Here is a 26,728-nt window from a genome sequence, read left to right on the forward strand (position 1 = left end):
TAGACTTGGGTATTTTGCTTTTGTCTGCCTTTAACCATCTGGAGGCTGAATAGCAGAAGTTTTGAACCCACAGGCATGGAGGACAGCCAGACTGAGGTCCAAGTCCCAAACCTGTCACTAATTACCTGTGTGACCTTCGGCAAGCAATGCTACCTCTCAGAGTTTCATCTCTTAAGAGATAATACTCAATTCAATGGGTTCTTGTATGTCTCAGATACTATAATATATAAACTGTAATGCCTGTTGCATAACAAAGACTCAAATAAATATTAACAGTACTGAATGCTGTTTTAGATAAAGAGGTCTCAATAGAGATAAACCCATTTTATTCCAGAAGGACTTATCAGTATTTGACACACCAGAAATAAACTGAAGCAGCACACTGAGGAGCCACATAGAGGCTAGGTCATGGTAACTGGCTGAGATTTTTCTGACCTACATCCATGATGACATCTTTTAAGGTTTTAAGGGATGCAACTTGCTTGACTTTTGTGGTGACAAAATATCCTTTTGTATTGATGCAACAAGGTGTTGAGACACACAGTTTCCTAACTTGAAATTATGGGGTGGAGGGAAAGGGAACAAGAGAAAGCAAGCATGTGGCAGATTTTGTCAGAAAGAACATGTGCCAGTGGACATAGAAAACAAACTGTGGTTACCAGGGGGGAAAGTGGAGGAGGGATAGATTAGGAGTTTGGGATTAACAGATACACATCACTATATATAAAAGATAAACAACAAGGACCTACTGTATAGCACAGAGAACTATGTAATGAGCCAAAATGGAAAAGAATCTGAATATATATGTGTATCTAAATGTGTAACGTATGGATAACTGAATCACTCTGCTGTACACACGAAACTAACATTGTAAATCAACTACACTTCAATAAAAATAACAATTAAAAAAAAAAAACAGGTGCCAGATTCAGACGAGCCAAACGTGTGGAACAGGAGGCAAATGAATACACTTTTGTCCATGTCCTCCCTCCCCGCCACCCTCCTCCCCCAGCCAAACTGCTCCCAGTTCAGTGGGCTTCTGGGTCTGAAAGAGCTGCAGTTCATCAGATAAAGTCACAGTTTCAGAGATTTCAGAGATACTTAGTGTGCCTCCCACATGAGACCTCTTTCATCTTCCTTGCCTTTGAGGTTTGCAGATGGCCTCTGTGAGCCCCTGTTAAGAAGTAGTGACTGAGCTAAAAGCATGATGCATATCCTAGAAACATCCTGAAATTTCTGAACATCTGTGCCCAGGGCCAAACACAGGGCAACCAAGTCCTTATGAAAATGCATTCTCTCTCCCAAGAACTTCTGGGATGCAAGCTGGAAGCCAGCATCTACCATGGAAGTGAGCCCCAGGACTCTCTCTGCGACGGGCGTGGTCCTAGTTCACAGGCTCCATCACAAGGGAATAACGATCACCCAACCCATCCCTGAGGCCAGAGAGTGAACAAAGCAGTTACCCAGAGGCGATGTGACCATGGAGTCAGACAGGTCTGGGAGTGAATCCAGAATCTAGCACTTGCATAAGCTCTCTGGAGTCTCAGAATGGCAGTTTCTTCATCTGAAAAGAGGAAGCAATACCTCCTTTGAGAGTTGTGGAAGGACAGAAAATAACATATTTAATAAAGGAGAGCTATGATTATATTTAGAATAAAAGTGACTTCTTGTTGGAAAAGCAATACATATTAATTTGGCATTAACTCAACTGAATTTACGATGAATTTAATTGCTTAAATTTAGAAATTAAACATGAACAGAAAGAACAAAACCTAAAAAAAAAAAAAAAAAAACCCTCACCACTCAGGGACAACCACTAATATACTGGTGTATATCCCTCCCTTCAGGCACATGGTTTTAATGGGCCCATCTTTTGGTACTTGATTTTCTGCTACTGAGTGTATTGGAAACATCCCTGAAGTCATTACATATGCTTCGGCAACATCTTTTTTAATGACCGTAGACTAGTCTGTGGTGAGATTGGATCTGATATTTGGGAACTATTACTGTTCAGGTGACCGGTAACACATCACAGGTTTTGGGGTCGGGGGACCGGTTTTCCCTGGAACAAGCCCATGAAGCTCTGGAGGCTGCCACTCTCCGCGTGAAGGATGCAGAGAAAAACAGGACAGACCCACCGGATTCTCGCGGGGATTAAAGATGATGAGCAGAAAGTGCTTGGCTTAGAACTCGGCTGGAATCCAGCCACTGGTGTCTGAGGCTATGTTGAAACTGGCCCTGAACTTGACTCTTAGACCTGTTAAAAGTCCCTGTGTCGGCATTTCTAACTGTGGTTATTAATAATAAAGTTTTCCTCCCCTCCTCTCCCTCCACACACGGATTTACTGAGATTTCCTCCAGGACTGGGAAGAACGAAACGAAGTAGAGGCACTGAGGAGCTATGGTGGGCGTTTGAGCGGAGGCAAAGCCGGTGCAGGGCGCCGGGCGGCCGGGGCTGCCCCAGGGGAAGCCCCGGAGGAATCCTGGCCAGGGAGCGGCTGGTCCGCGGCTCGGCCTCCGATTGGCTGTCGGCCGAGTCACCTGCCCTGGGGGGGGCCAGGAGGTTGGAGGCTGGAGGCAGGAGGCGGGACCTGGCCCCGCCTGAGGGCCGCGGGAGGGCCGGCATGAAGGGGGCCTGGCGGTGGGCCCCGCTGCTCCTGGGCCTGCTGCAGTCCGCTTCAGGTAAGGGCGCGGCGCGGGCCGCGGGGTGGGCGCGGGGCCGCGGGGCGCTCCAGCCAGGATGCACCCACCTTCGGACCCAGAACTCCGGGGAGGGAGGGCCGCGGGGCCGCAGTCTGTACGCAGTGACTGGTGTTGGGTGCTGCGAATCGGCCGGTGCCCATCCACCACCAGGTTTCTTCTTCCAAGAACTGAACAGACCTGGGTCTTTGAAATTCCTTTCCGGGAATAAACTGATTCAGTTTCCTAATGCCAGTTCAGCTTCAGATGAACAGGAAAAGAGACGGTGGCAGTTCAAAAGTCAGCTGCATTTATATAAAGTGCTTCTTAAAGTTTCCTAAAAGCGCTGTCCCCTGCGTAAATACCATACTTGACCCTCCCCAGTTAGGAGAAGTCAGGCAGAAGTGCCCTTCCTCCCCTTCCCTCGGCTGGGGGTTTCAGAAGTTCCCTGGGTCCCGAGGATTAGGCGCTCCAGCTCAGCCTGTGCCCTGCTGTTCTAACAAGCCTCATTTCTGCTGAGCCTCACTGGTAAATAAGGTGACAGGGTACAGAATACCTTGGGAAAGGACCCAACCTCCAAGCCCCAACCAATCCAGGGGGAAAGTCGGCCCCAGAAAGCTCCAGGATCTCTCCCTAGTCTTAGACTAGTAATTTAAGAGCTAGAAGGCCCCTGGGAAATAATCTAATACTAATGTTAAAAGCCAACTTTTCTTTGAGCGTCTTTGCCCTGGGCACCCCATTATTCTAGTTATGTATCACAACCCAGCCTTCCTATGAGGTAGATATTATATTCTCCCTGTTCAGTTGGGGAAACTGAGGCTCAGAGTAGTTAAGGGAATTTCCCAGGAGAGAAGGCATTGGTGAGACACGTAGAACACAGAAGCCAGGCTGAAGCCAGCATGGCCAGCTTTGGCTGTGGAGCGGGCAGCTGACTCAGGGCGGCCCGTTCACCCAGGCCAGCTCAGGGATGCCCAGCCCCTGGTGCCTTCACAGCAGCAAGTGTTACTGCAGCTGATGAGGGACAGTGTACCTGTGCGGGGGGAGGGGAGGCGGGGGTTCTCTGTCCCCCTTTCTCGCTGTCAACCTCAATGGTTTTCCTGTCTGGACCTAGCTGTACTTACACCAGAGAGATATTTAATGTACTCGACACAAACTGTGGGGTGAAGGTTTAGGGTGAAGCACAGCTGGGTTCAGTTTTACATCCTGGCTGCCACACACACTGGTTGTGAAGCCTCAGCAAATTATTTACCGTCTGTCTCTGAGCCTGGTGCCCTCCATGGAAGGGGAATGATGCTTATCCCATACGATGGTTTGTCCTGGGGATTGAATGAGATTTTGTGTGTAAAGTGTCACCCTGGTGCTTGGCACCGTTCGAAGGCTCAAGAGACAGTAACTACTCTAGTTGCTGTTTCTCCACGGTGGCCAAGCTCAGATTTGAGGCCTGTCCTGCCCAAAGGATGGTTTATAAGCCACTTGTAGACAGATTTTGGCCTCCTGCCTGCCACCTGCTAGACAGTCTAGAAGCTGGGAGCACTGTCAGCATTAACATCCTGGTGATCCATTTCCAGCTGGAGCACACAGCTGGGTGGGGAGGAAGCAGGCACCATAATTGAGTCTTAAAGGTCAGGGGTGGGGAGCCAAACTGAGAGCCATCAGCAAACCAGCCCCTCCCTCCCTGATACTGTCTGTCACCTGTATGGATTTCCATCATAGCCCATGTGACACTTCGAGACACTGAATTCTCTGTAGGCCCATGAGTTTCTAAAGGACAGGAATGGAGTTGTAGTCCACTTTGTGACCTCTGGCAAGACAGTGACCAATAGATGTCCTTGACCAATAGTGATCCATAGATGTTGGAAGAATCGGGCTGAACAGGCCCCATGAGAACCTGGGGGAGGAAGTGTGATTTCAGTTCTGATCTACGCCTTATTAGCTGAGAGGACCTCAGTTTCCTCATCTGTAATGTGATGTTCATAGATAGTACCTGCCTCCTAGGGAGGTGGGGAGAATTGAGAGAGAAAATGCAGGTAACGTGCTTCACAGAGTGCCTGGCACGTAGCTTGGACACAGTGCACATTAGCAGCTGTTATTATCAGCATCAGCATCACCACTACGTCTGAAAGATGTCAGGGAACACTCCCTGGAGGAAGTGACGTTTGAGTCAAGTCTGTGCAAGATGAGATAGTGAATACCAGGCAGGCAAAGACACCTGGGTTCAAAGGCACACAAAAGAATGCAGTGGTTTGAGATGGGCAACAAGCAAGATTGGCTGCAGCCTGGTGAGTCAGTGGGGGAGGTGTCAGGAAGAGGTTGACAAGGTGGCCCAGCCAGGCCAAGCTGGGCAGGGCCTTACGTACCTTGACAAGGAACATGGACTTTATTCTGAGGACACGGGGAAGGCAGAAACTGGGCAGTTGTGTAATCAGATGCATATTTCCGAAGATGAGGGTTAGCGGTGAGAAGGAGGAGGTGCCAAAGAAGGAAATAGGGGCCAGTTAGAGGTGGTGAGGGAGTCATTGAGACAGTGACATCTAAGCAGAGATGTGAAGGAGTGAGCTAGATGGATATCCAGGGAGAGAGCAGTCTAGGCAGAGGAAACAGTCCAGAAATGGGAGCGAGCCCAGCAAGCTCTGGGAACAGGAACCGGCCAGCGTGGCTGGAGCAGACGGAGCAAGGGGAGTCGTGGGTGGGATTGGGTAGGGTCTTGTGGGTGATTGGAAAGCCTTTGGATTTTATGTTGAGTGAAATAGAACCATTAGAAGTTTAAAGCAGAAGAGTGACATTATCTGACTTTCATTTTAACCCTTGCTGCTATGTGGAGAATGGATTGTGGGGACAAGGTTGGAATCAGGGAGACCAGTTAGGAGGCCTTTGAAATAGTCCAGGTTATCACAATATCCATGCATTCACTCAACGGATTTTTGCTGTGCACCTACTACGTGCTAGGGACCATTGCAGGCAGGCTCTGGGGACACAGCTGAAAACAAGACAGAGCCTCTGCTCCTTGAGACCCTCAGGGATGTTCCCTCCTGGAGTCCAGGGATCTATTAGATGGTTCCTGTTCTGCAGCATTCTGCCGGAACACTCAGGGGCCAGAGTGGGCCGGTCCTCTCATGACTCAGATGGGCCACTGAGGAAGGGGAAGGGGCTGCAGTACAGCCGGTCAGTGGCACAGCCGTGACTGGAATCCTGACCCTCTGGTTTCCAGCCTACATCATGTCCCCTATGCTTCAGCCACACCAGGAAACTCCTGGTCCTTAAACTCAGCAAGCACCTGACTGTCTGCCATGCAGCTCCTCAGCTTGGAATGGCCCATGTCAAGACCAGTCAGGAGCTGCAGGCTTCGTGACCTCTTTCTCCCCCGCAGGGAAGCCTGTTCTGGCCCCTCCGCAGAACGTGACGCTGCTCTCCCGGAACTTCAGTGTCTACCTGACGTGGCTCCCTGGGCCTGGCAACCCCCAGGACGTGACCTATTTTGTGGCCTATCAAAGGTGGAGAGGTGCCTCCGGGTTGGTGGGTGGGGAGACTGAGGAGGTGGGCAGGGGCTGGAGGGACTTCTCTGGAATAGCTGCATCCAGTGTGAGCAGCTCTCACTGGTTCCCTGTGTCCTACAGGAGCCAGCACAGGACACGTAGTGGGAGAGGGAGTTTGATAAAGGTCTGGAGATGGGGATGATGTTGAATGGAAAATAGTGAATGCACAGGTGATGGGCCTGCCAAGGATGGGGTGGATCTTTGAGAAAAGTCAGAGCAGGACTTGGATGGAGCTGCGAGGGCCCAATGGTGGAATTCTCTAAGGCCCGGATGGGGTGCTCAGCATTCCAGGGGATATGGGAGGCAAGTGTATCTCTTGCAGAGCTGTGGTAGGCGTCGCTCGCTGATCACCCTTTTTCCTACGGAGCCTGCACAGAGCCCTGGGTCCTTCTCAGCTTGGCAGCCCAGGCAGCCATTGCTGATCCAGAAGAATCTGAAAATGAAAGCAGATTGGCCATCTTTGCCCACAGTGGGAAGTCATCTAAAGAGCTTTCGTAAGAGAGTAAGCTGAGAAAAGCAAATAGGAGGATTAATCTAGACTTGGTAAGAAGGAGGAAGCAGGAGGGAAAAGGGACTGCCTGGTACTCGAGACCAACCCTGTGCCAGCCTCAGTACTGCGAGCCTTGCATGAATATTTCCCCTCTTCCTCCCAGTATCACCAGGCAGGCACTGCATTTCCCCCACTTTAGAGGTGAGGAAACTGAGCTCAGAGGTGCCATGACTTGCCCAAGGAAGCCAGTGATGGAATCAGAAGAAAAACCTAAGTCTGTTCTGACCCCAAAGCTTGTGCTCTTCCTGTTAATATACGGACTCTCCAAATGTAGCATCCAGATGTGAGTGTTGGGGGCCTGACTGGGCAGCGGACAGACTGTGAGAGAGCTGTCAAAAGAAAGTACAGTATAGAACTGTATCAGGAGGCAGAAAACATCTAACATGTCCAGTGTGTTTGCTGTTTGCACTGTGTCCATAACATGAAACGTATTTAATCTCACACCGCCCCGTGAGAAAGGGTTCGGTAACCCCACTCTGCAGTTGAGGGGATTGAAGCACCAAGAGTGTGTTTTGCTCATTCACAGCTGAGAATAGTGGAGATGGGATAAACTGACTAAAGAGTCGAAAGCCCAACCTCTGGATCTTTATGATAGTTTCCTTCCCCTTTATACTTTTTCAACACCAGTGAGGATTCCAAAGCAGTGATATTCTAATTGTATTATTTTTCCATTTATCGGTTGGAATTATTTTATAAAGAGATGCTTCCTCTCATGTAGTATTTGATATTCAACGGTACTATTCAAATAAGCAAGATAGAATAAACACTTGGTTTTTTTTTTTTTCCTTTAATATACCAGTTTTCAAAAAAGTGAGTTGGTTCCCTCTTGTGTCCCAAAATTGATTGACTTCTTTTTTTCTCTTGTATTTCTCTCTCTTTTTTTTTTTAATGGACGTACTGAGGATTTAACCCAGGACCTCGTGCATACTAAGCATGCTCCCTATCACGGAGCTACACCCAGCCCCTGACTTGTCGTTTTATTATCATTATGATCTCAAGTACTTATACCCGATGGTTTCAATTCACTGCAATGTATTCTACTCATTGAACCTTGAATTGTCTCATCTTTGGTCAGTGAAAGTCTCTTCATGTTGGCTCCTGGGTCCTTTTAACTTGACCCTAGTAAGTCTTGCTATCTTTATTGCTATCTGTTATGAAGACATGTTCCAGATTCATTTGCATGATTCCTGACCTAAAACCCGAAACCAGCCGTTCTTCCATTTGGTGGGAAGTGGTTTTAAAGAACATAGTCTGTGTGCTACCTGTGCTGATCACTACTTAGCCATTGCTTTTACATCTTTTCAGGGAACAGAGTTGGGGTGATGTATATAATAATCCCATCTCTGTTCTTGGCTTCTACCGAGATGACTGATTAAATCTGGGAGCTTCACCCATGATCTCTTTATAAAATCATTTTCCAACCACAACCTTGGTATTCTCTCCAAAACATGCTCTCTCATGTTTTGTAATAGGTATAGGCTGAGAATTTTCCAGATCTTCAAGTTCTTTTTCCTTTTTATTTAAGAATTCCTTCTATTTGTCTCTCCTCTCTCGTTTTATTGTAAGCAGTAGAGAGAAACCAGGTCACATCTTTAACACACTACTCAGAAATCTCCTCAGCTAAGTATCCAAGTTCATCGCTTTTCACTTCTAATTTTCCATGACACTCTAAAGTATAATCAGCGAAGTTCTTTGTACTTTATAACAAGGATCATTCTTCCAGTTTCCAGTAAGATGCTCCTCCTTTCCATATGAGATCGCCCTGGAATCACCTTTAACATGTATATTCCTACCAACAGTCATTTCAAGGTAATTCTAGCTTTTTATAACATAAACCTCAAAAGTCTTTCAGCCTCTACCCATTAGCCAGCTGCAAAGCCACTAACTTATTTTTAGATATTTGTTACAGTAGCACCCCACTATGGTACTAAAATCTGTATTCGTTTGCTAGGGCTGCCGTAACGAAATACCACACATTGGGGTCTTAAACAACAGAAATGTATTTCTCACCATTCCAGAGGCTGGAAGTCCAAGATCAAGGTGTCAGCAGGTTTGCTGTCTCCCGAGGCCTCTCATAGGAGATGGTCGTCTTCCCTCTGTGTTCTCTCCCGGTCTTTTGTTTGTGTGAGAGCATCCCTGGTGCCCTTTCCTCTTCTTATAACACCAGTGCTATTGGCTGAGGGCTCCCCACTGTTGTGACCGCATTTAATCTTAATTACTTCTTTGAAGGCCCTATCTCCAAATACAGTCACATTGAGGGGTTAGGGGCTCAGCATATGAATTAAAGGGGTGCACAACTTAGTAATACTGATAAACTGGATTTCGCCAAATTTAAAACTTTTATTCTCAAAAAAAGAGCCTGAAGAAAATGAAAAAGCCAGCCACTGAGAAAAAAATATATTCACAGTATTTACACTTGTATATAAGACTTGTATCCAAAATAGATTAAGAACCCCTACATCTTAATAATAAGAAGACAGGGCAGGGGGTGGGAAGGGACAGACTTGGATTTCAAAATCTATAGATACTGACAGGCATATGCAGAACAGGCAAACAAGATTATACTGTATAGCACAGGGAAATATATACAAGATCTTGTGGTAGCTCACAGAGAAAAAAATGTGACAATGAATATATTATGTATGTTCATGTATAACTGAAAAATTGTGCTCTACACTGGAATTTGACACAGCATTGTAAAATGACTGTAACTCAATTAAAAAAAGTTTAAAAAAATTAGAAGATAAATCACCCAAAAAGATTTGAATAGTCACTTCACAAAAGAAGATATACAAATGGACAATAAGCATATGAAAATATGTTCACCATTATCAGTCACTAGGGAAATGCAGAGTAAAGCTACAATGAAATACTGCTACACGCTCACTAGAATGGTTAAAATTAAAAGGTCTGACAATACTAAGTGTAGACAAATGTGTGGAGTAACTCTCATGCAATTGGCCCTTCATATTCAGGGGTTCTGCATCCATGGACTCAACCAACCATGGGTCAAAAAAAAATATTTGTTTTAATCCAGAAAGTTCCAAAATGCCAAATGTGAGTTTGCCACACAAAGACAACTATTTATGTAGCATTTACATTGTATTTACAACTATTTATATAACATTTTAGTATTATAAGTAATCTAGAGATGATTTAAAGTATATAGGAGAATGTGAATAGGTTATATGCAAATACTAGACCATCTTATATACGAGAATTTAACATCCACAGATTTCAATACCAAAAAGGGGGTCCTAGAGCCAGTCCCCCATGGATACTGACTATACATGGTTGGTGGGAACTACAGTGGTACAGTCAGTTTGGAGAACAGCTTAACAGTTTCTTGTAAAGTTACATATTCATGGGGGAAGGATAAATTAGGAGTTTGGGATTAACATAGACACAGTACTATATATAAAATAGATAAACAACAAGGACCTACTGTATAACACTGGGAACTGTATTCAATATCTTTTAATAACCTAAAAAGAAAAAGTTACACATTTAGTTACCAAGTTTCCCAGATTCAACCCCTAGATCTTTAGTCAAGAGATATGAAAACATATGTCCGTACAAAGACTTGTACATGAACTTTCATAGCAGCTTAATTCATAATAGCCCTGTTGTGGACTGAATTGTGTCCCCTCTATAGTCACTCACGTGCTGAAGCCCTAGCACTCATGTGACTGAATTAGGAGATAGGGCCTTTAAAGTGGTATTAAGATTAAATGTGGTGCTAAGGGTGGAGCCCTGATGCAGTAGGACTGGTCTCTATGAGAGGGGAAGGAACACCAGGGATGCTCTTGCACAGGAAAAAAGGCCATGTAAGAACACAGTAAGGAGGTGACCATCTCCTGAGAGAGGCCTCAGGAGACAGCAAACCTGCTAACTCCACGATCTTGGACTTCCAGCCTCCAGAATGGTGAGAAATACATTTTCCATTGCTTCAGCCCCCTAGTCTGGCATTTTGTCACGGCAGCCCTGGCAGACTAACACAACAGGTTTCTTTTCTTTTGTAGTAAAGGCTCTTGTTGTCCTAAGAACTACTTGCCTGACTCGAGGTCACAAAGATCCCCTTCTGTGCTTTCTTCTGGAAGTTGTCTAATTTCAGCATGTATGTTTCAGTTCTCTTTTATTGTGAAAACTTTCTCTCTTTTCATTTTCTGTTTCTTTTAAGGCATTATCTGTTGTTTTGATTTGCTCTACGTTTCTTCTAATTGATTCCTCATTTCTGAAATGTGGTTGTTTTCTTTTTTTAATCTGATTCTTTCCCTTGTTCTGTTACCTTCTTTCTGGGTTTCTCTGATTCTGGTTTGTGTTGTTCTTTCATGTCTTGTATCATTTTAAAATGTCCTTTAGCCCAGTTGGAAGTAGCAGTTCACAGATTTGATCTGTTTGTGGATGTGTTTTTAGCATGCGTTTTCTGACTGCTTCATTCAGTCAATTGCTTAGCTTATTAATTTCTATTCTTCCTTATTTTCTGTTATAAATATTTATAGCTATACGTGTCCCTCTAAGTATTACTGAACTGCACCTCAAATCTTTATTTGCATTATTTTCATCATCATTCAGTTTTAGAGACTTCCCTAATTCTTTCTTTGATCCATGAGTCATTTTAAAACACTTAAAAATGTTCAAACTTTCTTTAGTTCTCTTTTTTTGTTAATGATTTTTAACTGGATTATTTGCAGTCAGAGGGAGTAGTTTGAGAGATACTGATTCTTTGAAATTTCTTGAGAATTGCTTTATATTTGTTAATATCTGTTAATATTTTGTCTATAGTATCTGTGTGGCTAAACCCATTTTTTGTTTTTTCTGTTTATGTCCATTAGATCAACTCTGATAATTATGTAGTTCGTTTTTTAACATATTGACTAATTTTTTTTGTTTGTTTAACTGTCAATTACTGAGTGAGGTGTATTAAAAATTTCTCATTGTAATTGTGGATTTTCTAATCCTTCCTGTAGTTTTGTGTTTTTTGGCTGAATAGAGTTTGAAGCTACTTAGCAGGCAGGTATAAGTTAGAATTTTTATATCTTCCTGGTAAGTGGAACCATTTACTGTTGTGTACTGATTCTTTTCATCTTTAGTAATGCTTTGAATTTTGAAGTCTCTATTTTGTCTCATATTACCAGTTCCTTTTTTTGTTAAAGTTCACATGCTCTAACACCAGCAAGAAACAAAACGGGGGAATTCTTCCCTCAAATCTGTTCTCTTTGCCTACGCACATCTCAGCCTTTTCCTTTCGCCCATTGCTCAGTCTCAAAGCCCAGGAAGAGTCCCCAGTTCTCCTTTGCCTCACATTCCACATCCAATCCATCAGCAAGTCTTATCAGCTTTGCCTCCAAAATATACCCTCCATCCAACCTCATCTTGCCATCTCTACCACCATTCTCTCTTGGAGTACTGCTGCGCCTCCTAGCTGGCTTATCAGAGTGATACTTTAAAAACATAAACTGGATAACCTCAGTCCCTCTATTCAGAACCTTCTGGCGGCTTCCTATCACACTTGGAATAAAATCCCAACTCCTTACCAAGATGGCGAGACCCTGCCTGCTCTGCCCACCCCCTCCACCCTCAGCTCCAGTCTGTCCATCTTCTGCCTCCTTGTCCACTGGCCACCCTGGCCTTGCTTTTTTCTGGACGGATCAAGCCTCTTCCCATCGCAGGGCTTTTACTTTTGCTGTCCTTCCCCCAGGCCTTTTCCTGGCTCCTTCTCGTCATCGCAGCCTCAGCTTCAACACTCCCTTCCTGGCCTTTCCTGAGCTGCCTTTGGAAAGCAGTCACCCCACGTTACCCTGTTATCACTGCACTTACCAGCCCCTGGATCTATCTTGTTGACATGATGATTGTCTCACATCCCCTCCCACCAGCACGGAAATTCCTAAGGGCAGGACTTTATCTGTCATGTATCACTAATTCCCCAAGAACATGCCCGGCAAGCAGGTCCCATCTCTGGATCTCAGTGTTCTCAGGAGGTTGGAGTCATGAACCCGTGTGTTCCCCTCTGACATCTGCACAGCACCCAGCATGGTGCCCGACATACAGCAGGTGGTCCATAAGTGCCTGAACAAATACACATGTGGAAAATGGTTACTAGTCTTAACAACAGCAGCCACCACAATGGCCCTGTGGGGAGGCGTGACAGATGAGGAGACGGACGCTTAGGGTGGTGACTTTGTAAGGTTCCAGAGCTCATGAGGGGCAGAGCCAGGATTCCCACCCTCATCTGTCACCACAGGCCCTGAGCTCCTAACTGGATTGTTCTCATTCTGTTTCAGCCAGTGATTGGCTAGCTGAACAGATGAGTGGATGGACGGTCAGGTGGGACAGAGGGACGAGTGATCACATGTTCTCCAAGTTTCCTCACACCAAGAGGGTGACTCCATGTCCTGCTCTCTCCTGTCTCCTCCCTCAGCTCTGCAACCCCCAAACGGTGGCGAAGAGTGGATAAGTGTGCAGGGATCAAAGAGCTGGTGTGTTCTCTGATGTGCCTGGAAAAACAGGACCTGTGCAACAAGTTCAAGGGGCGCGTGCAAGCGGTTTCTCCCAGCACCCGGTCCCCCTGGGTGGAGTCGAATTCCATAGATTACCTTTTTGAAGGTAGGTGAGGGACCTGTGGGAGGCTCTCTGTCCAGGAGCTGGGCTCAGTGCGGCTGCTGTCCTAGTCACCTGTCTCCCACCTCCCCAAAGCAGTGGGCAGCCCGCCATGGGCCCTGGCAGCCCGACTTCATGGCAGGGAGTGAGAGGAGGTGACCAGCACCAGCAATTCAGTGTGTGCCTCCTGCTAATGTGGTCCGTTACCTTTTATTGAGCACAACCTTGGTCGTGAACTACACAAGGCGCTTTATGTGCTCATACCTACTTTTTTATGTTCAGTCTCTCTCTTTGAGAAATAAAAAAAAAATGTAAAGTAATTTCTGTACATTGTAGAAATTTGTGGGGAAAAGAAGACGAAATAGAAAAGATACATTCCCTATGCTTATGGCATCAGAAGTCACCAGTGTTCACACTGAGCCAGGAGAGCACTTTTTTTCCCACGATATATTTTATTTCTAATCTTCACAAGAAGCCTGTGAGGTTTGTTTTCATCAACCCGTTTTTTTAAAAATAAGCAAAACAAAACTCATCGAGGTTAAGGAACTTGCCAGCTAGTAAGTGGTGGAGATGGGCGTGAAATGGCTCTTTCTGATCATAGACAAGGCACTGGATCAGGTCAAGAGTGAGATGGGGTGGTAAGAAGGGAAGGATAAATACTCAGACAATCGCTGGGCAGAGGGTATAGCCCCGTAGCACAGCACATGCTCAGCAGGCACGAGATCCTGGGTTCAGTCCCCAGTACCTCCACTAAAAAAAAAAAAAAAAAAAAAAAATACTCAGACAATAGCCTCATGGAGCTGAGATCTGTAACTTGTTGTCCAGGCTGCTGAGGACAAAATAGGGCTTGAAGGAAGGGGAAGAAGGAATTGAAATAAGGATGGGGCAGGAAAAAATGGCAGAGAAGAAAGAAGGGATGATTTGGATGGGAGGAAGCTGACTGGGTAGATGGATAGAAAGAGGAAAAGGATGGATGGGGAAGCAGAAAGGAAGTATGGAGAGGATGGAAGGGGAGTGATGATGAGATGAGTGGGAAGGAAGGAGACTAGATGGAGGGATAAATGCTTACAAGGTAAGAAGCAAGTATGGATGGAGAGGTGGAGGATAGGAATGAAAGCAGATGATGGATCAGTGAGTAGAGAGCATAGAAGGAAGGCTGGCTGCCTGGGAAGGAAAGGAAGGGTGAGAGGGGAGGAGAGGCAAAGGATAAAGGAAAAACAAGATGGAAAGAGGTCTGGAAAGAAAAGAATGTATGGATGGGAAGCATGGAGGAGTAGAAACAAAAACATAGGCTGATTGGCTAGATAAAAGGAAGGAAGAAAGTATAAATGAATAGGAAGAAAGGATGGATAGGAAGGAAGGGATGTCGGTTGGAAAGAAAGGAAGGCAGGATGATTAAGAAGAAGGAAGGACCATTTAGAAATATGAGTGAATGGGAAGGGAAAGGATGGATAGATGGATGTAAAGGAAAAGAAAGAAGGGAAGGCAGGCAGAAAGACTGTCTGGCTGGAAGGATGATGGATGAACCACTGCAGTGGTTGCATGGATAGCAATAAGAACTAGAACAGTAGGGAAAGATGCAGAGACCAGGTTACTTTTTTTTTTTATTAATTCTTTTTACCTTCTCCTCCTTGAAGCTCTTCTGATTCCCCTACAGCACACTTCAAGTCCCAGTGACCTTTCTTCTGCTGCCCTCAAATGTGGCCCTGGTCACTTTCTTTCCTGAATTTCAGTAGTTTGCATATTTCATTTTCCCCTAATTTCTTCCAACTCCTGGAGGTCAAGGCTTGTGGAGGCCTCATCTCCCATTCCTTTCAGCTCCCTGCCCAGGGCTGAATACATATCAGTGTCCAGTAGATATTTCCTGAACACATAAGTAGTGGTATCTAGGGGAAGCCACATGTTTTCCCTGAGCAGAAATGCAGGGTAGGGATGACCAGTGTGGTCAGAGCTCATGCAGGCTGGTAATCAGGGAGGGCTGTATGGAAAAAGTGGCATTTCAGCTGGACCTTGAACAGTGGTGTATTAATTTTCTCTTATTGCTTTATTCCTTGCCTCCTGCATCTTCAAACCATCAGTCACACCTAGATGACCTTGAACAGACTGTCAGTAGAAATATGGACATTAAAGACTGCCAGTGAGGGCTCACAAGGAAGTGAGTAGCATCCTAGAGAAAACCTAAATCTCCTTCAAGAATACTTAAATCACCCTGAACAGACTGTTAGTAGAATTATGGATGTTAAAGGCACTGCCTCAAAGAAGGAAGTGAGGAATGTGTTGTTGAAAATTTGAGGAAGGGAGAAGTTGACACAACACTGTAAACTGACTATAACTTAATTGAAAAAAAAAAAAAGAAAGAAAATTTGAGGAACGAGAATGCCTCTTACATACTGGCAAAAAGATTAGCAGAATTGTCCTGCAGGTTTATGGAAAGCAGAACTTGTAAATGGTGAATTTGGATATTTAATCAAGGTGATTTCCAAGTAAAATACTGGTCTATTCTTGGTAATTATAGCAAAACACAAGGAGAAAGAGAGAGAGAAATTGAAAACAGAGCCTAAACAAAAAGGAACCAGGACTTTAAAATTTGGGAAATTCTCAACCTATCCGGATGGCCAGAGAGATTAAAATGAAAAAATTGCTTCCAAGAGTGTGAAGGAGAGAAGTAGCCAAGTGGGTGGTTGTACAGCCATTTACTAAGACCCCAGAAAGATCAAAAATGTTCAGTCAAAAAATGGCTCTTTGAAGCGGATTTAAGGGTGTGACTCAGTTTCCCTCAGTCAAATCGAGGGGCCTCTTGAAAGCTAACGTGGCACCCCTCAACCAGCTCGGCAAAAGCCAAAAATCGAGAGGGGCTTATTTCAGAACAATTTGTGGAACTAGCGTCTGTCTAATGGAGTGGGTCCCCGTGACATCCACAGGAGACCCATGAAATTCTTGAGAATTTTATATCAGCAGAAACACTGCCAGCTTGGACAAAAAGGGACAGAGAGAATATGAAATGAAAGAAGGCTGTTACCCATCCCCCCGTCCCAGTTTTCACTGGAAAGAAGCAGACTGGTAAAACGACCTAGCTTGCAAGTAGCTGCTACCTTCCGTGAAAAGGAAGGATGATTCAGAGGGTGGGACCAAGAGCCCAGAGAGCAGTGCTGAGAGCCAAGAAGTACTTCCCAGACCTTAACATCTAATGGAGTTCACCTGGCAACATTTCAAAACTGCTTTCGCCCAGTGATTCCTTTTTACCTTCTATTTCTCCCTGTTTGAACCAGAATGTCTAAAACGATTATCCTGTGCCTTTGCCACCATCTCATGTTGGGAGCAGATAACGTGTACTTTCTTTTCACTGGCCCACAAGTGGATGGCAGTTGTGCCCCAGGAGTCACACTGAATGGATTGTACCCAGAGTCTCACCTGAACCTGGTGTAGATACTTCAGGTGATGGGATTTTGGAATTTGAGTTGATGCTGTAATGGGATGAGACCTTGGGGGACCTTGGGATGGGGTGAATGGATGTTGCAGTTGGGAGGGACGTGAATCTGGGGGAGTCCGGACCATGATAGGCAGAATGACTCCCCTAAAGATGTTCATGCCCTAATCCCTGGAACCTCTGAATATGTTAGGTGTTTCTATTACATGGCAAAAGGATTTTAATTAAGTTTATGGACCTTAAAATAGCGAGATTATCTTGGATTATCTAAATGGGCCCAGTCTAATCCCATGAACCCTTAAAAGCAGAGAACTCACTCCAGCTGGAAGCAGAAGAGATGTTGAAGAAGGGAAAGTCAGAGAGATTTGAAGTGAGAAGGATTCAGCCATGGTGTTCCTCACTGGAAGATGAGGGGCAATGTGATTGGAAATGTAGATGCTTTCAGGAGCTGAGAGAGGCTCCCAGCCAACAACCAGCATGGAAACAGATCTCTGCCTGACAACCACAAGGAACTGAATTCTGTGGACAACCTGAATGAGCCTGGAAGTGAAGTCTCCCCCAGACGTTCCAGTAAGAGTCCAGGCCAGCTGACACCTTGATTTCCAACCTGTGAGACTAAGAGTTGAGGACCCCATCGAGCCGACCCAGACTCTAACCTACAGAACTGTGAGATAATAAATCTGTGTTGTTTTAAGCCACGTGTTATGGCAGCAATAGAAAACTTACACAAATGAGCAGGATTCTGCCAGATCAATGATGTGTGAAGGGCCGCCAGGTGGAAGGGACGGCAGGAGTCACTGTCTCTGGGCTGGGTGAGAAGCAGGCCTGCCTGGGGGCAGGCGGATGGATGCTCTGTGGCCCCAGATGGTACTGACAGGTCCTTTCTGTTTCTGTCAGTGGAGCCGGCCCCGCCTGTCCTGGTACTCACCCAGACAGAGGAGATCCTGAGTGTCAATGCCACATACCGGCTACCCCACTGTGTGCCCCCACCGGATCTGAACTATGAGGTGGATTTCTGGAAGGAGGGGACCAGGAACAAGGTGAGAAGCCCCTTTCACACCCCCAGGCTGGGTTCCCTTCCTTACTTCCCAGCAAACCCCAGTGCTCCTCACCCTCCCAGCCTATTCCCTGAATGCCTCCTCCAGGAAGCCTTCCCCACATACCTCTCACTCCTGACAGTCACCCGCTGACTTTGCACAGTGTGACTGGCCTGTGCCCCACCTCTGCCCCTCTCCACCCCACCTCTGCCCCTCTCCACCTGAGAGGCCAAGTTCAGGGCATCTTGCCCCTGCACATAACAGGTAGTAATAGCACAGTGGTTTTCTATCTTTTTCTTTTACTTATGAAAACTTCTTTTTTAAAAAATAAAATCTGATTGAAGTATGATGGGCTCCAGAAGACCTACTTGCCAAGCCACCAGATTCATCAGAAAAACACTAGAATACGCTAATAAGTTCTGGGAAGACAACCGGAAGTACCCAGAGATGATCGCAAATAACTCTGGGGTATTTCCAATTTCAGACTTGTTCTGTGTATGCATGTGCACATGTCTGTATATATTTATTTGTGGCAGGGGTTGGCAAACTTTTTCTGTAATTGGCCAGATAGTAAATATTTCTGGCTTTGCGGGCCATACAGTCTGTCACATGTATTCAACTCCATCTGTAACATGAAAGGAGCCCTAAGTAAGTAAGTAGGTGAACAGGCGTAGCTGTGTTCCAGTAAAACTCTCTTTTCAAAAACAGGTGGGGCTGTAGTCTACTGACCCCTGTTCTTATTCATTCCTTCTTTTACTGAACCAAGGCTCACACACCTGACTTCCTGCACACTCTGGCTCCCAGGGATGTAGATCTTCATCTGATGTGGTCCCTGCCTTTAAGAACCTCACAGATACTTTCAAACACTCCAGTAGAAATATAATGCAAGCCACAATGTGTAATTTTAAATGTTACACATTAAAGGAAGTAAAAGGAAGCAGGGGAATTTAATTTTCAAAATGGATTTTATTTCATCCAATAGAACATTATCATCTCAACATATAATTCCCTGTAAAAATTATTGATCTGTTTTACATTCATTTTTCACTTAGTCTTTGAAAGCCAGTGCATATTTTACACTTAGAGCACATCTCGATTTGTCCCAGCCGCCCTTCAAATGCTCAGTAACCACATGTGGACAGTGGCTACTCTGCTGGACAGGCAGCCCTAGAGTTCTCTGTGTCGGTAGTGGCTGAATGACCACTCCCACCTCCCCTGCAATTGATGGGGAGGACCTGAGGGTAGGAAGCCTGAGGAATCTGCCCCTGAAAGTGAGGACCAGAGGGCCCTGGTGGGGTGTGCATGGGACTGACCCCGAGTAGCACGGCTACTTTTGACCCCAGACCATCTCTACGTCAAGACTCAGTGGAAGAGAGTTGGGAAGTTCTCCCTTAATGTTTAAACCTGAATGCAAGAAAAGAAGATGTGGGAATCACAGCTGTGTCCCGCCTGCCAACCCCACCCTGTCCTGGTTGTACAGGGCAGTCCCCACAGCAGGTCTACCCACCTCTGCTTCTCTCTCCGAACAGACCCGATTTCCAGTCACTCCCCATGGCCAGCCAGTCCAGATTCCCCTCCAGCCAGCCACCAGCGGACACCACTGCCTCAGCGCCAGAACCATCTACACCTTTGGTGACCCTAAATACAGCGAGTTCTCCGAGCCTACTTGCTTCTTCCTGGAGGCCCCAGGTGAGTGCAGAGTGGTACAGAAGTGGGGACTTCTCCACAGGCCCTTAGGATCCTCATAATATGGTAGTGAAGACCACAAGTCTAGAAACAGACTCACCTCAATTAAAATCCCAGCTCGCCCCACTTGCTGTGTGTCTTTGAGCAGCTTACATAACCTCTCTGAACCTTGGCTTCCACAGTATATAGGATGGGTTCTTTCTTATGAGTATTAAATAGGATAATGTATGTGAAGCCCTCAGCACATATGCAGTTGATAGATAGGACCCCCTGTTTCTCCAGTTGTTATTATTTTTTTCTTCCTAGGCTCCAACTGGGCATTCCTGGTGCTCCTACCACTTCTGCTGCCACTGCTGGTGGTGGTTGCCACAGGGTGTGTGATCTGGAAGAGCTTCAAGGGGAACCCCTGGTTTCAGCGTGCAAAGATGCCACAGGCCCTGGTATGGCAAATCTGGGGGTGTGCAACAGAGAAGGAGGGTTGTTGAAGAGTAAGGAAGTGAAGCTAGACTTAGAGGTAGTTCAGATAGAATATTGAGATTGTCCTGACTGTAAAACATCTATCTTCCTGTCTAAATTTTCACCATTAGTAATTCATTCCTTTGGCACCAAATTAAAATAGTAAATATGCCTGGGAGGGACACATGCCTTAAGTCCCTTTTTAAAATAACTTCATCTCTGCTAAGGATTTGTTAGGTGCTGAGAGCAGAGCCCCCAGCCTTGGGACTCAGGAGAGATACCCAGAGGGGAGGCGAGGAGGATGGCACCAAAAGGGGACATCTTAAAAGGGTCCCAGCACTTATTTCATAATCTAACCGAGGGTGAGTCTTGCCTCGGCAGACCCTGGAACTTCCTCGCCAGTCTGCTAGCTCACTCGCTTAGAACCTGGGAGCCAGCTGGGACAGGGGATGCCTGGAGAGGTCGGAGGTGTCAGACTTGTTCACATGAAGGCCAGGAAAGGGAGGCTGGGCCATAGGAGGCTCAGTGGGCCCTCAGGTCAAGTGGAAGCTTTAAGGATGGACTCTGAGTGTCCCTGCCACACGAGAGTGTTTGCAACATTCCCGGCTCCGGGACCTGCAGGGAACTCCCACTCACTGCAGGACCACCTCTGTGTTAGATGCGTCTGCATCTTGCCCTATCCCTCCACCTTCCCATTATGTGAAAAGTCACCAGCTCGACCTCTGCAGTGGGCACCTGCAACCTGGGGCTTTCTCTGGCCTCTGGGGTCCACTCTGCCCCTGCACACGACAGGCTGCAAGTGCCGGGGAATTCGCGCCGCCATAGTGCTTCCACTCCTCACCCAACAGTGCTCTGAGGCGCACATGCTGCAGTGGCTCCGAGTCCCCAGCAGGGCTAAGCTCCAGCTGCCCTAGGGGGTCACTTGCCTGATTACACCCACTATCGGCTGCTCTCCCTTGCTGCCACTTCCTGGGATTGCTTCCCAAAGAAACTACTTACATTTGTCTCGGGGGCTATTTCCAGGGGAGCCCAAATCAGAACAGCCATGCTTCAGGAAAGGCTGAATTTTCTTCTCTCCCTTCCCCAAATTAGGATTTCTCTGGACACAGACACCCCGAGGCAACATTTCAACCCAGTGGCCCAGAGTGCCTGCATGACTTGATCCTCTGTCCCCAGAAGGACCTGACTGGAAGAGTCAGGCTGACCCCTAGAGTCAGGGCCCCTGCCACCGTCCAGGCAAGATCAGAGAAGGACAGTGCCAAGGAGGAGCAGGACCACAAGGAGGACACGGACAAGGAGGACACAGACGACGATGTCAGCTTCCAGCCCTACATCGAAACGCCCCTCTTCTTGGGTGGGGAGCACCAGATTCCAGGACACACTGGACCTCCTCTGGTCCAGGTCGAAGTCTCCTCTGCTTGTGATTCCTCAGACAGAAGCTGGGCCAGCACTGCAGGCTCCTCCCCCTGGGACGAGGCTGGGTCCTCTGGCTATTTGACCAAGAAGGGGCCAGGCCAAGGGCCTCTCCCATCATCTGAGTTCCCTGAGGATTCGAGCTCCCTGGAAGAGCCCCTGAAAGACGACCTCTCCTCCTGGGCGAGCTGGGGCTTATCATCAGGGCTGAATCTGGTCCCCAGAGAGCCCCTAGTTTCTCTTCGGACACTGACCTTCTGCTGGGACAGCAGCCCTGAGGAAGAGGAGGAGGAGGAAGATGAGGAGGAAGAAGATGGAAGGGAATCAGAAAGCGAGGACAGCCGAGCCAGCACCTGGGCAGCTGAGAGCCTCCGGAGGGCCGAGACCAGAGGTCAGACACTGGGGCATTACTTGGCCAGGTGAGCTGCCCCTGGCTTCTTGGTGCTGCCAAGCTTCCTGGGGACTCAAGAAGCCCCCTAGACTTGAAAGCCTGAGAGCATCATTGCTGGGGCAGCAGGGAGTTCTTGCAGCCCTTTGGGGAACCCCAGCTGGAGGCTGTCTGCTAGGTTAAGCAGCCAGAAGCCCCCTTGTCCTGTGACCTGCCAGCTTTGGGCTGATTGCCAAGAAGTGTAGAGCTGAGGATGGGCTGAAGTCAGAGGTTGGTTGGGTGTCAGATCACCCCCACTGTCCCGGGGGTGACAAGCCAGTTGGAAAAATCATCCCTGGACAACATGAAGCAGGTGAGGTCAGGCCACAGTGGACGCTGAAGGCTGATACCATAAGGGCCCATCTGGATTTGGAGGAGGGGAGGAAATCTGGAGGCACACCTGGTATAGCAGAGTCTTACACCCTTCTCCAGCACCCACTGGGCTCCCTCCTCCCTGAGTCTCAGCATCCTGATTTATAAGCCCCCTACGGTGGGCCTCGGTGAAGAAAAACCCAGTTGGCTGAGGGTGTTGGAGAGGATGTGGGAGGGCGTCATCATTCAAATCCCAGTCCTGAGTCACATGTTGCACAGTTTTTGATATCAGACAGACCTGGGTCCAAATCCCAGCGCTGCCCTTTACTGGTTGTGTGGCCTTGGGGGAGACACCTTCCTTCTCTACCTGAGTTTCCATGTTTGCAGGTACCACCTGGGGCAAGGGGAGGGTTTCCACAGAGATGTGTGTAGCGCCATGCCTGCCACACCACTGGCACATGTCACCTGGTGGCTGGTAGGTCTCTCCATCCACCCAGGCTCTGAGGGGACCACCTGTGACCCTAAACTCAGAGCGACTGGAAGCGTCCACCTGTCAGCTTCTCACTTCTGGTCTGCCTCCTGCCCTCGCTGCCCCCGCCTCCTGGTCAGGACACTGAACTCTCAGAGCCAGAGCCCAGCCAAGGGGGACCCTGGTCCCTCTCCCTTTTCCCAGCAAAGCAAGAACTAACGGTCCACCTTCCAGGGCGTCTGATTAACTCGTGAGGCTGGGCCTGTGATCCCCATCTTAGCACTGTAGACCCTTCGGTTGAACATTGTGTTTGTCAAGGAGTCCCATTTCCCCTTCCAGGAGTGAGAAACCAGTGTCTCCTGGAAACAAGTGACTGTCCTTCCCTGGGGGTCGTGATCGATGTTCTCAAACAACTGCTTTGTTAACCTACACCCAACAGTATGTGGATGAGCATAGCTGAATTTTCCCCCACTAGACCAAGCTTTCTGTGAGCTTTGTGACCAGGGATCGGAACAGTCAGTCCTTGGCTCTATGACCTGGGGTCTGCCGCTTAACCTGCCAGGACTTAACGCTTTTCCATTTGTGTAAAAAGCATCTTCATAGCCATTTTAGCCACAGGGCTGTGTTGTTTTGAAGCCAACATGAGGATACAGCATAAAGGGAAAGATCTGGAAAAGCTTCTCCAGGGCATTTGGTCTAGCGGTTCCCAAGCAGTGCTCTCAAAAAGGCCCCAGGCTTCACGGGAGGAGTCTCAATTTAGGGGGGAGCCATGGGCTGTCGGATGCCCCCGGTTCACCCAGAGCAGCCTCGCTGTGGCCTGACTCCCCAGCGGCCTCCCCCGTGACGTTGTGCTTAGGAGTTCCCACTGCTAAAGAAAAAGTGAGCAAACCCCTTTTGAAACTGAACACCTGCCTTTTGTTTCAAATGAAGGAGCTGAAATGCTGACTTACTGCGTATGTCCCTAAAGGTGAGATCTTTGGTCTCACCAGCTGGGCCAGCCCCTGTCCCCTCGGCCATGTCAACACAGTGCCGAGTTCTCAGCAAGGATTTCCAAGGGGCACTAGGCTGGCAAAGGGCCTTCACCACCGCTGGGACTCAGGCACATGACAGCACACACCCGTGCATACACTTTGCGTTTCTGCAAGGGTCTGCCTGCAGTGAGGCTTGTTCCACATACATCACTGAGGGCAGAAGAGGAAGAACAAACTGAAACCATGGAGCTGGAGAAGGCTGTGGCTCAGGGCCAGTTTCCAGGAAAATGCCCTTACCCAGACCAAGCCTAATGTCCTTTCTGGAACCAGCCAAGTTGCTTCAAGGAGGTAATTCCAAATAACTAACAGCTATCAGCTCTATTGTCTTCGGCTTGTGTGAAGGAACCACCTTATCTCTATTTGGAAACCTTGTGAGGTTTTTTAAAGCATTTTTCCAAAGTTTAATTTCTCACATAGGCGGGGCTTTCTATTAATTCTAAATTCCAGCTTCTTTATAGTCATTAAGTTATAAATAAAAAACTGTGGGAAACATTAGGAAAGAGCATGCCAATCAGTAGAATCATTTGTCAGGTGTGCTCAGCACTTAACTGTTTACAAAGCCCTTTCCCGTCCCCAGCAGCCAGGAACTAGCACCAGCTCCAGGGCCACGCTTGAAGGGCATCAGGGGAGAGCGGGTGACACCCTAGATGAAAGCCACATTACAGTTCCTCAGGGTACTGAGAAGCCTGCATATTGTTCTTGGATATTTATATTTATTTCTAATTTTATTTTATGTTTATACCATATTTAAATAATTTTCTAATGCTTGTTGGAACCTACCTTAAACCATTTTTAATAAAGAGCTCTATTTTTAGAGAAAAAAAAAAGGCAGAATTGAATGGAAAAGTGTGTGCTCTCGTTTCTCAAAGGCGTCTCACCACTCATCTCACTGTTAAGACTAGAAGGCTCTTGGGTTGGGTCCCCAAAAGCAGACCCAGAAACAATTGCGGGGTACAAAGCAGCACAGCGATTCCAGAAAGTATTGCTAGGAAAGTGGGACGAGAGGGAGGGGAGGCAGCCAGTCCAGGGGCATAATCAAACAGGTCATCGCTCTGGGCCACTGGGACTCAGTCCTCCTGGGGAGCTTTGGGAGTTCAGCGTTGGACCCTCCAGATTTGTTCCCGCGCCAGGGGCGGGAGCTGGGAATTTATCCCATCAGGCCTGTGTAGAAGGCCACTCCCTTCCACAGAGTCGCAGGTACCAGCAGTTGGAATCCATCAAGCTGAGTGCAGGAGAAAGGTGCTGCAGTGAGGCCAGAGCTGAACCTCACCCCTGGCAGCTCACCCTTTTGCAACAGAGGTCTATGGAAGGATACAGAACATTCTATGCAGAGGCCTTGCAAACCCAAACTCATTCTAGTAGCTCTCTACCCCCAAGGGTCTCCCAGTTCCCACTGATTCTCCCATGGGGTAACTGCTGGTGATTTAAATAAAATAAAACAGCCAGGTATTTTACCAGCAAAATCAGTTTACTCGGGAACAGCAAAAACTACAATTCGGAACATTCACTCTATGGTGAGCCACAGGCAAGTCCAGAGAAGAGGAAATGAGTTCTTTCAGAGGGGAAATGAGGTTTGGGAGTGGCTATTATAAACCAAGAGTCCATTGGAGGAAACCGGGAGTTCGAAGTGTAGTGGCTTTTCATTGGCTGGGTTATGACAGTGTCTCATTGGCTAGGCTGTTGCCAGGCAAGGAGAAATTTTTTCCTCCTGCTGGATAGTAAGGTAGTAACCCTATTCCTGTTGGAGATGCAAAGGTATGTCTCTAACTGTTGAGTCTGCAATTGACAGCTAGAGGGCATGAGAGCTCCCCTTCTCTCCTCCCAACTCCAGCTTAAATGAGGTTTCTGTTTATTAATTTTCACACTGCCCAGGACTGTGCTTGCAGACTGTCATCATTTACTGGTTGGTGCCAGGGCAAGCTCCATACCCAAGATGAGCTGATCTAACAAGTCCCTTTCTCTGGAATCCCACCTGCTATAACACTATTTCCCACCCCAAGGACCAGGAAAGTCCAGGATACAGACAAGACAAGAATGGGGCCTCCATGTGAGCTGCCAGGATGAGAAATGATAAACTCCGGACCCAGTCCATTCGAGGCCCCCCTGCAGCCCTGTCCTTGGCTTCCCTGCATCCTAGTTTTAAGCCAACTCCCAGGGCATTCTATTACTTGTAACCCAGTATCCTTGCCAGCTCACATTGAGTGCATATTGCAGCTTATGGTCAGGTTGGGGCATCTGCCCTCTCGAATGGATGTTCAGTAGGTCCTTTTCAGAGAGGTGGGCAGAACTTCCTTTCCAGGTGATCCCCAACTGTCTCCCACCCTGCCCTTTGATGCCAGGTCACCTTTTGAGCTCCTCTTGGCCTGTTTTCTGCCACCTTCTGGACAGTGGTGGGATGGTAGGGCTGCCACATGGCATAGGTTCTTAGAACAGTGCTCAGGGTATGTCTGACGGTGGGCAGCACTGAGGTAATGGAGAACTCCTTTAGGGAAGGGACTGTTTCCCTCCTGGTACCAGCATCTGGCACAGGATGGAAACTTGGTATTGAATAAATGAATGAAGGAATGAATGGATAGATGGATGGATGAGTGAATTGATGTATGAACTGGAGTCAGTAAGGGGCTGGCTGGGGCTGACTTACACATAAAGTAGCCAGAGATCTTGCATTAGATACCATCCCAGATCCCAAATCCTGTTGCATGTGGTTGGCTGCCCTCTCTCAACCCAGCATCTGCTTGGGGGCGGGGAATCAGTGCTGCTCAGTAAGTGAAATGGCGAGGGAGGGGTCCGAAGTGGGAGACAAACTGACCCTTCATCCTCTAACTGTAACACGTTGTTTTCTGTATGACTTAGCACTTGGTCAATGACTGCTTGCTTACAGCTTCCTTGAGCTCGTTCCTGTGTACACAAAATTGGGCTAAAGTGATGACCGTGTCGGGGTTTAAAAAAAAAAAACAGACCAGAAGTTATAGCTATATTTAAATGAGTGAGTCAGTTCCATGAGTCAATTACTCAAGAAATACTGGTTGGCGCCAGGACCTAGTCCAGCCCAGGGAGCCCCACCCCTTGGCATGCGATGATATAGATGCAGAAGTGTGACTGCCTTTT

The 26,728-nt window shown here is 47.3% G+C and overlaps 1 protein-coding gene across 4 annotated transcripts; it reads left to right on the forward strand.

Moving 5' to 3' along the window:
- Window positions 1-2,331: 2,331 nt before the first annotated feature.
- Window positions 2,332-24,459, forward strand: IFNLR1 (interferon lambda receptor 1). Of its 4 annotated transcripts, XM_074377167.1 has the most exons (7): window positions 2,336-2,682; window positions 6,047-6,170; window positions 13,184-13,368; window positions 17,687-17,829; window positions 19,356-19,515; window positions 19,819-19,952; window positions 21,061-24,459. In XM_074377167.1, exons 1-7 carry the CDS (start codon window positions 2,625-2,627, stop codon window positions 21,802-21,804), a joined length of 1,548 nt encoding a protein of 515 aa, XP_074233268.1. In that variant the 5' UTR covers window positions 2,336-2,624; the 3' UTR covers window positions 21,805-24,459. The 4 variants fall into 4 exon arrangements, with proteins under 4 accessions (XP_074233267.1, XP_074233268.1, XP_074233266.1 ...); XM_074377166.1 differs by lacking the exon at window positions 6,047-6,170 and having other exon boundaries at window positions 2,332-2,682; XM_074377165.1 differs by lacking the exon at window positions 2,336-2,682 and having other exon boundaries at window positions 2,731-6,178.
- The last annotated feature ends 2,269 nt before the right edge of the window (window positions 24,460-26,728 follow it).

Source organism: Camelus bactrianus, chromosome 13 (assembly GCF_048773025.1).
Source record: "Camelus bactrianus isolate YW-2024 breed Bactrian camel chromosome 13, ASM4877302v1, whole genome shotgun sequence".
NCBI lineage: Eukaryota > Metazoa > Chordata > Mammalia > Artiodactyla > Camelidae > Camelus > Camelus bactrianus.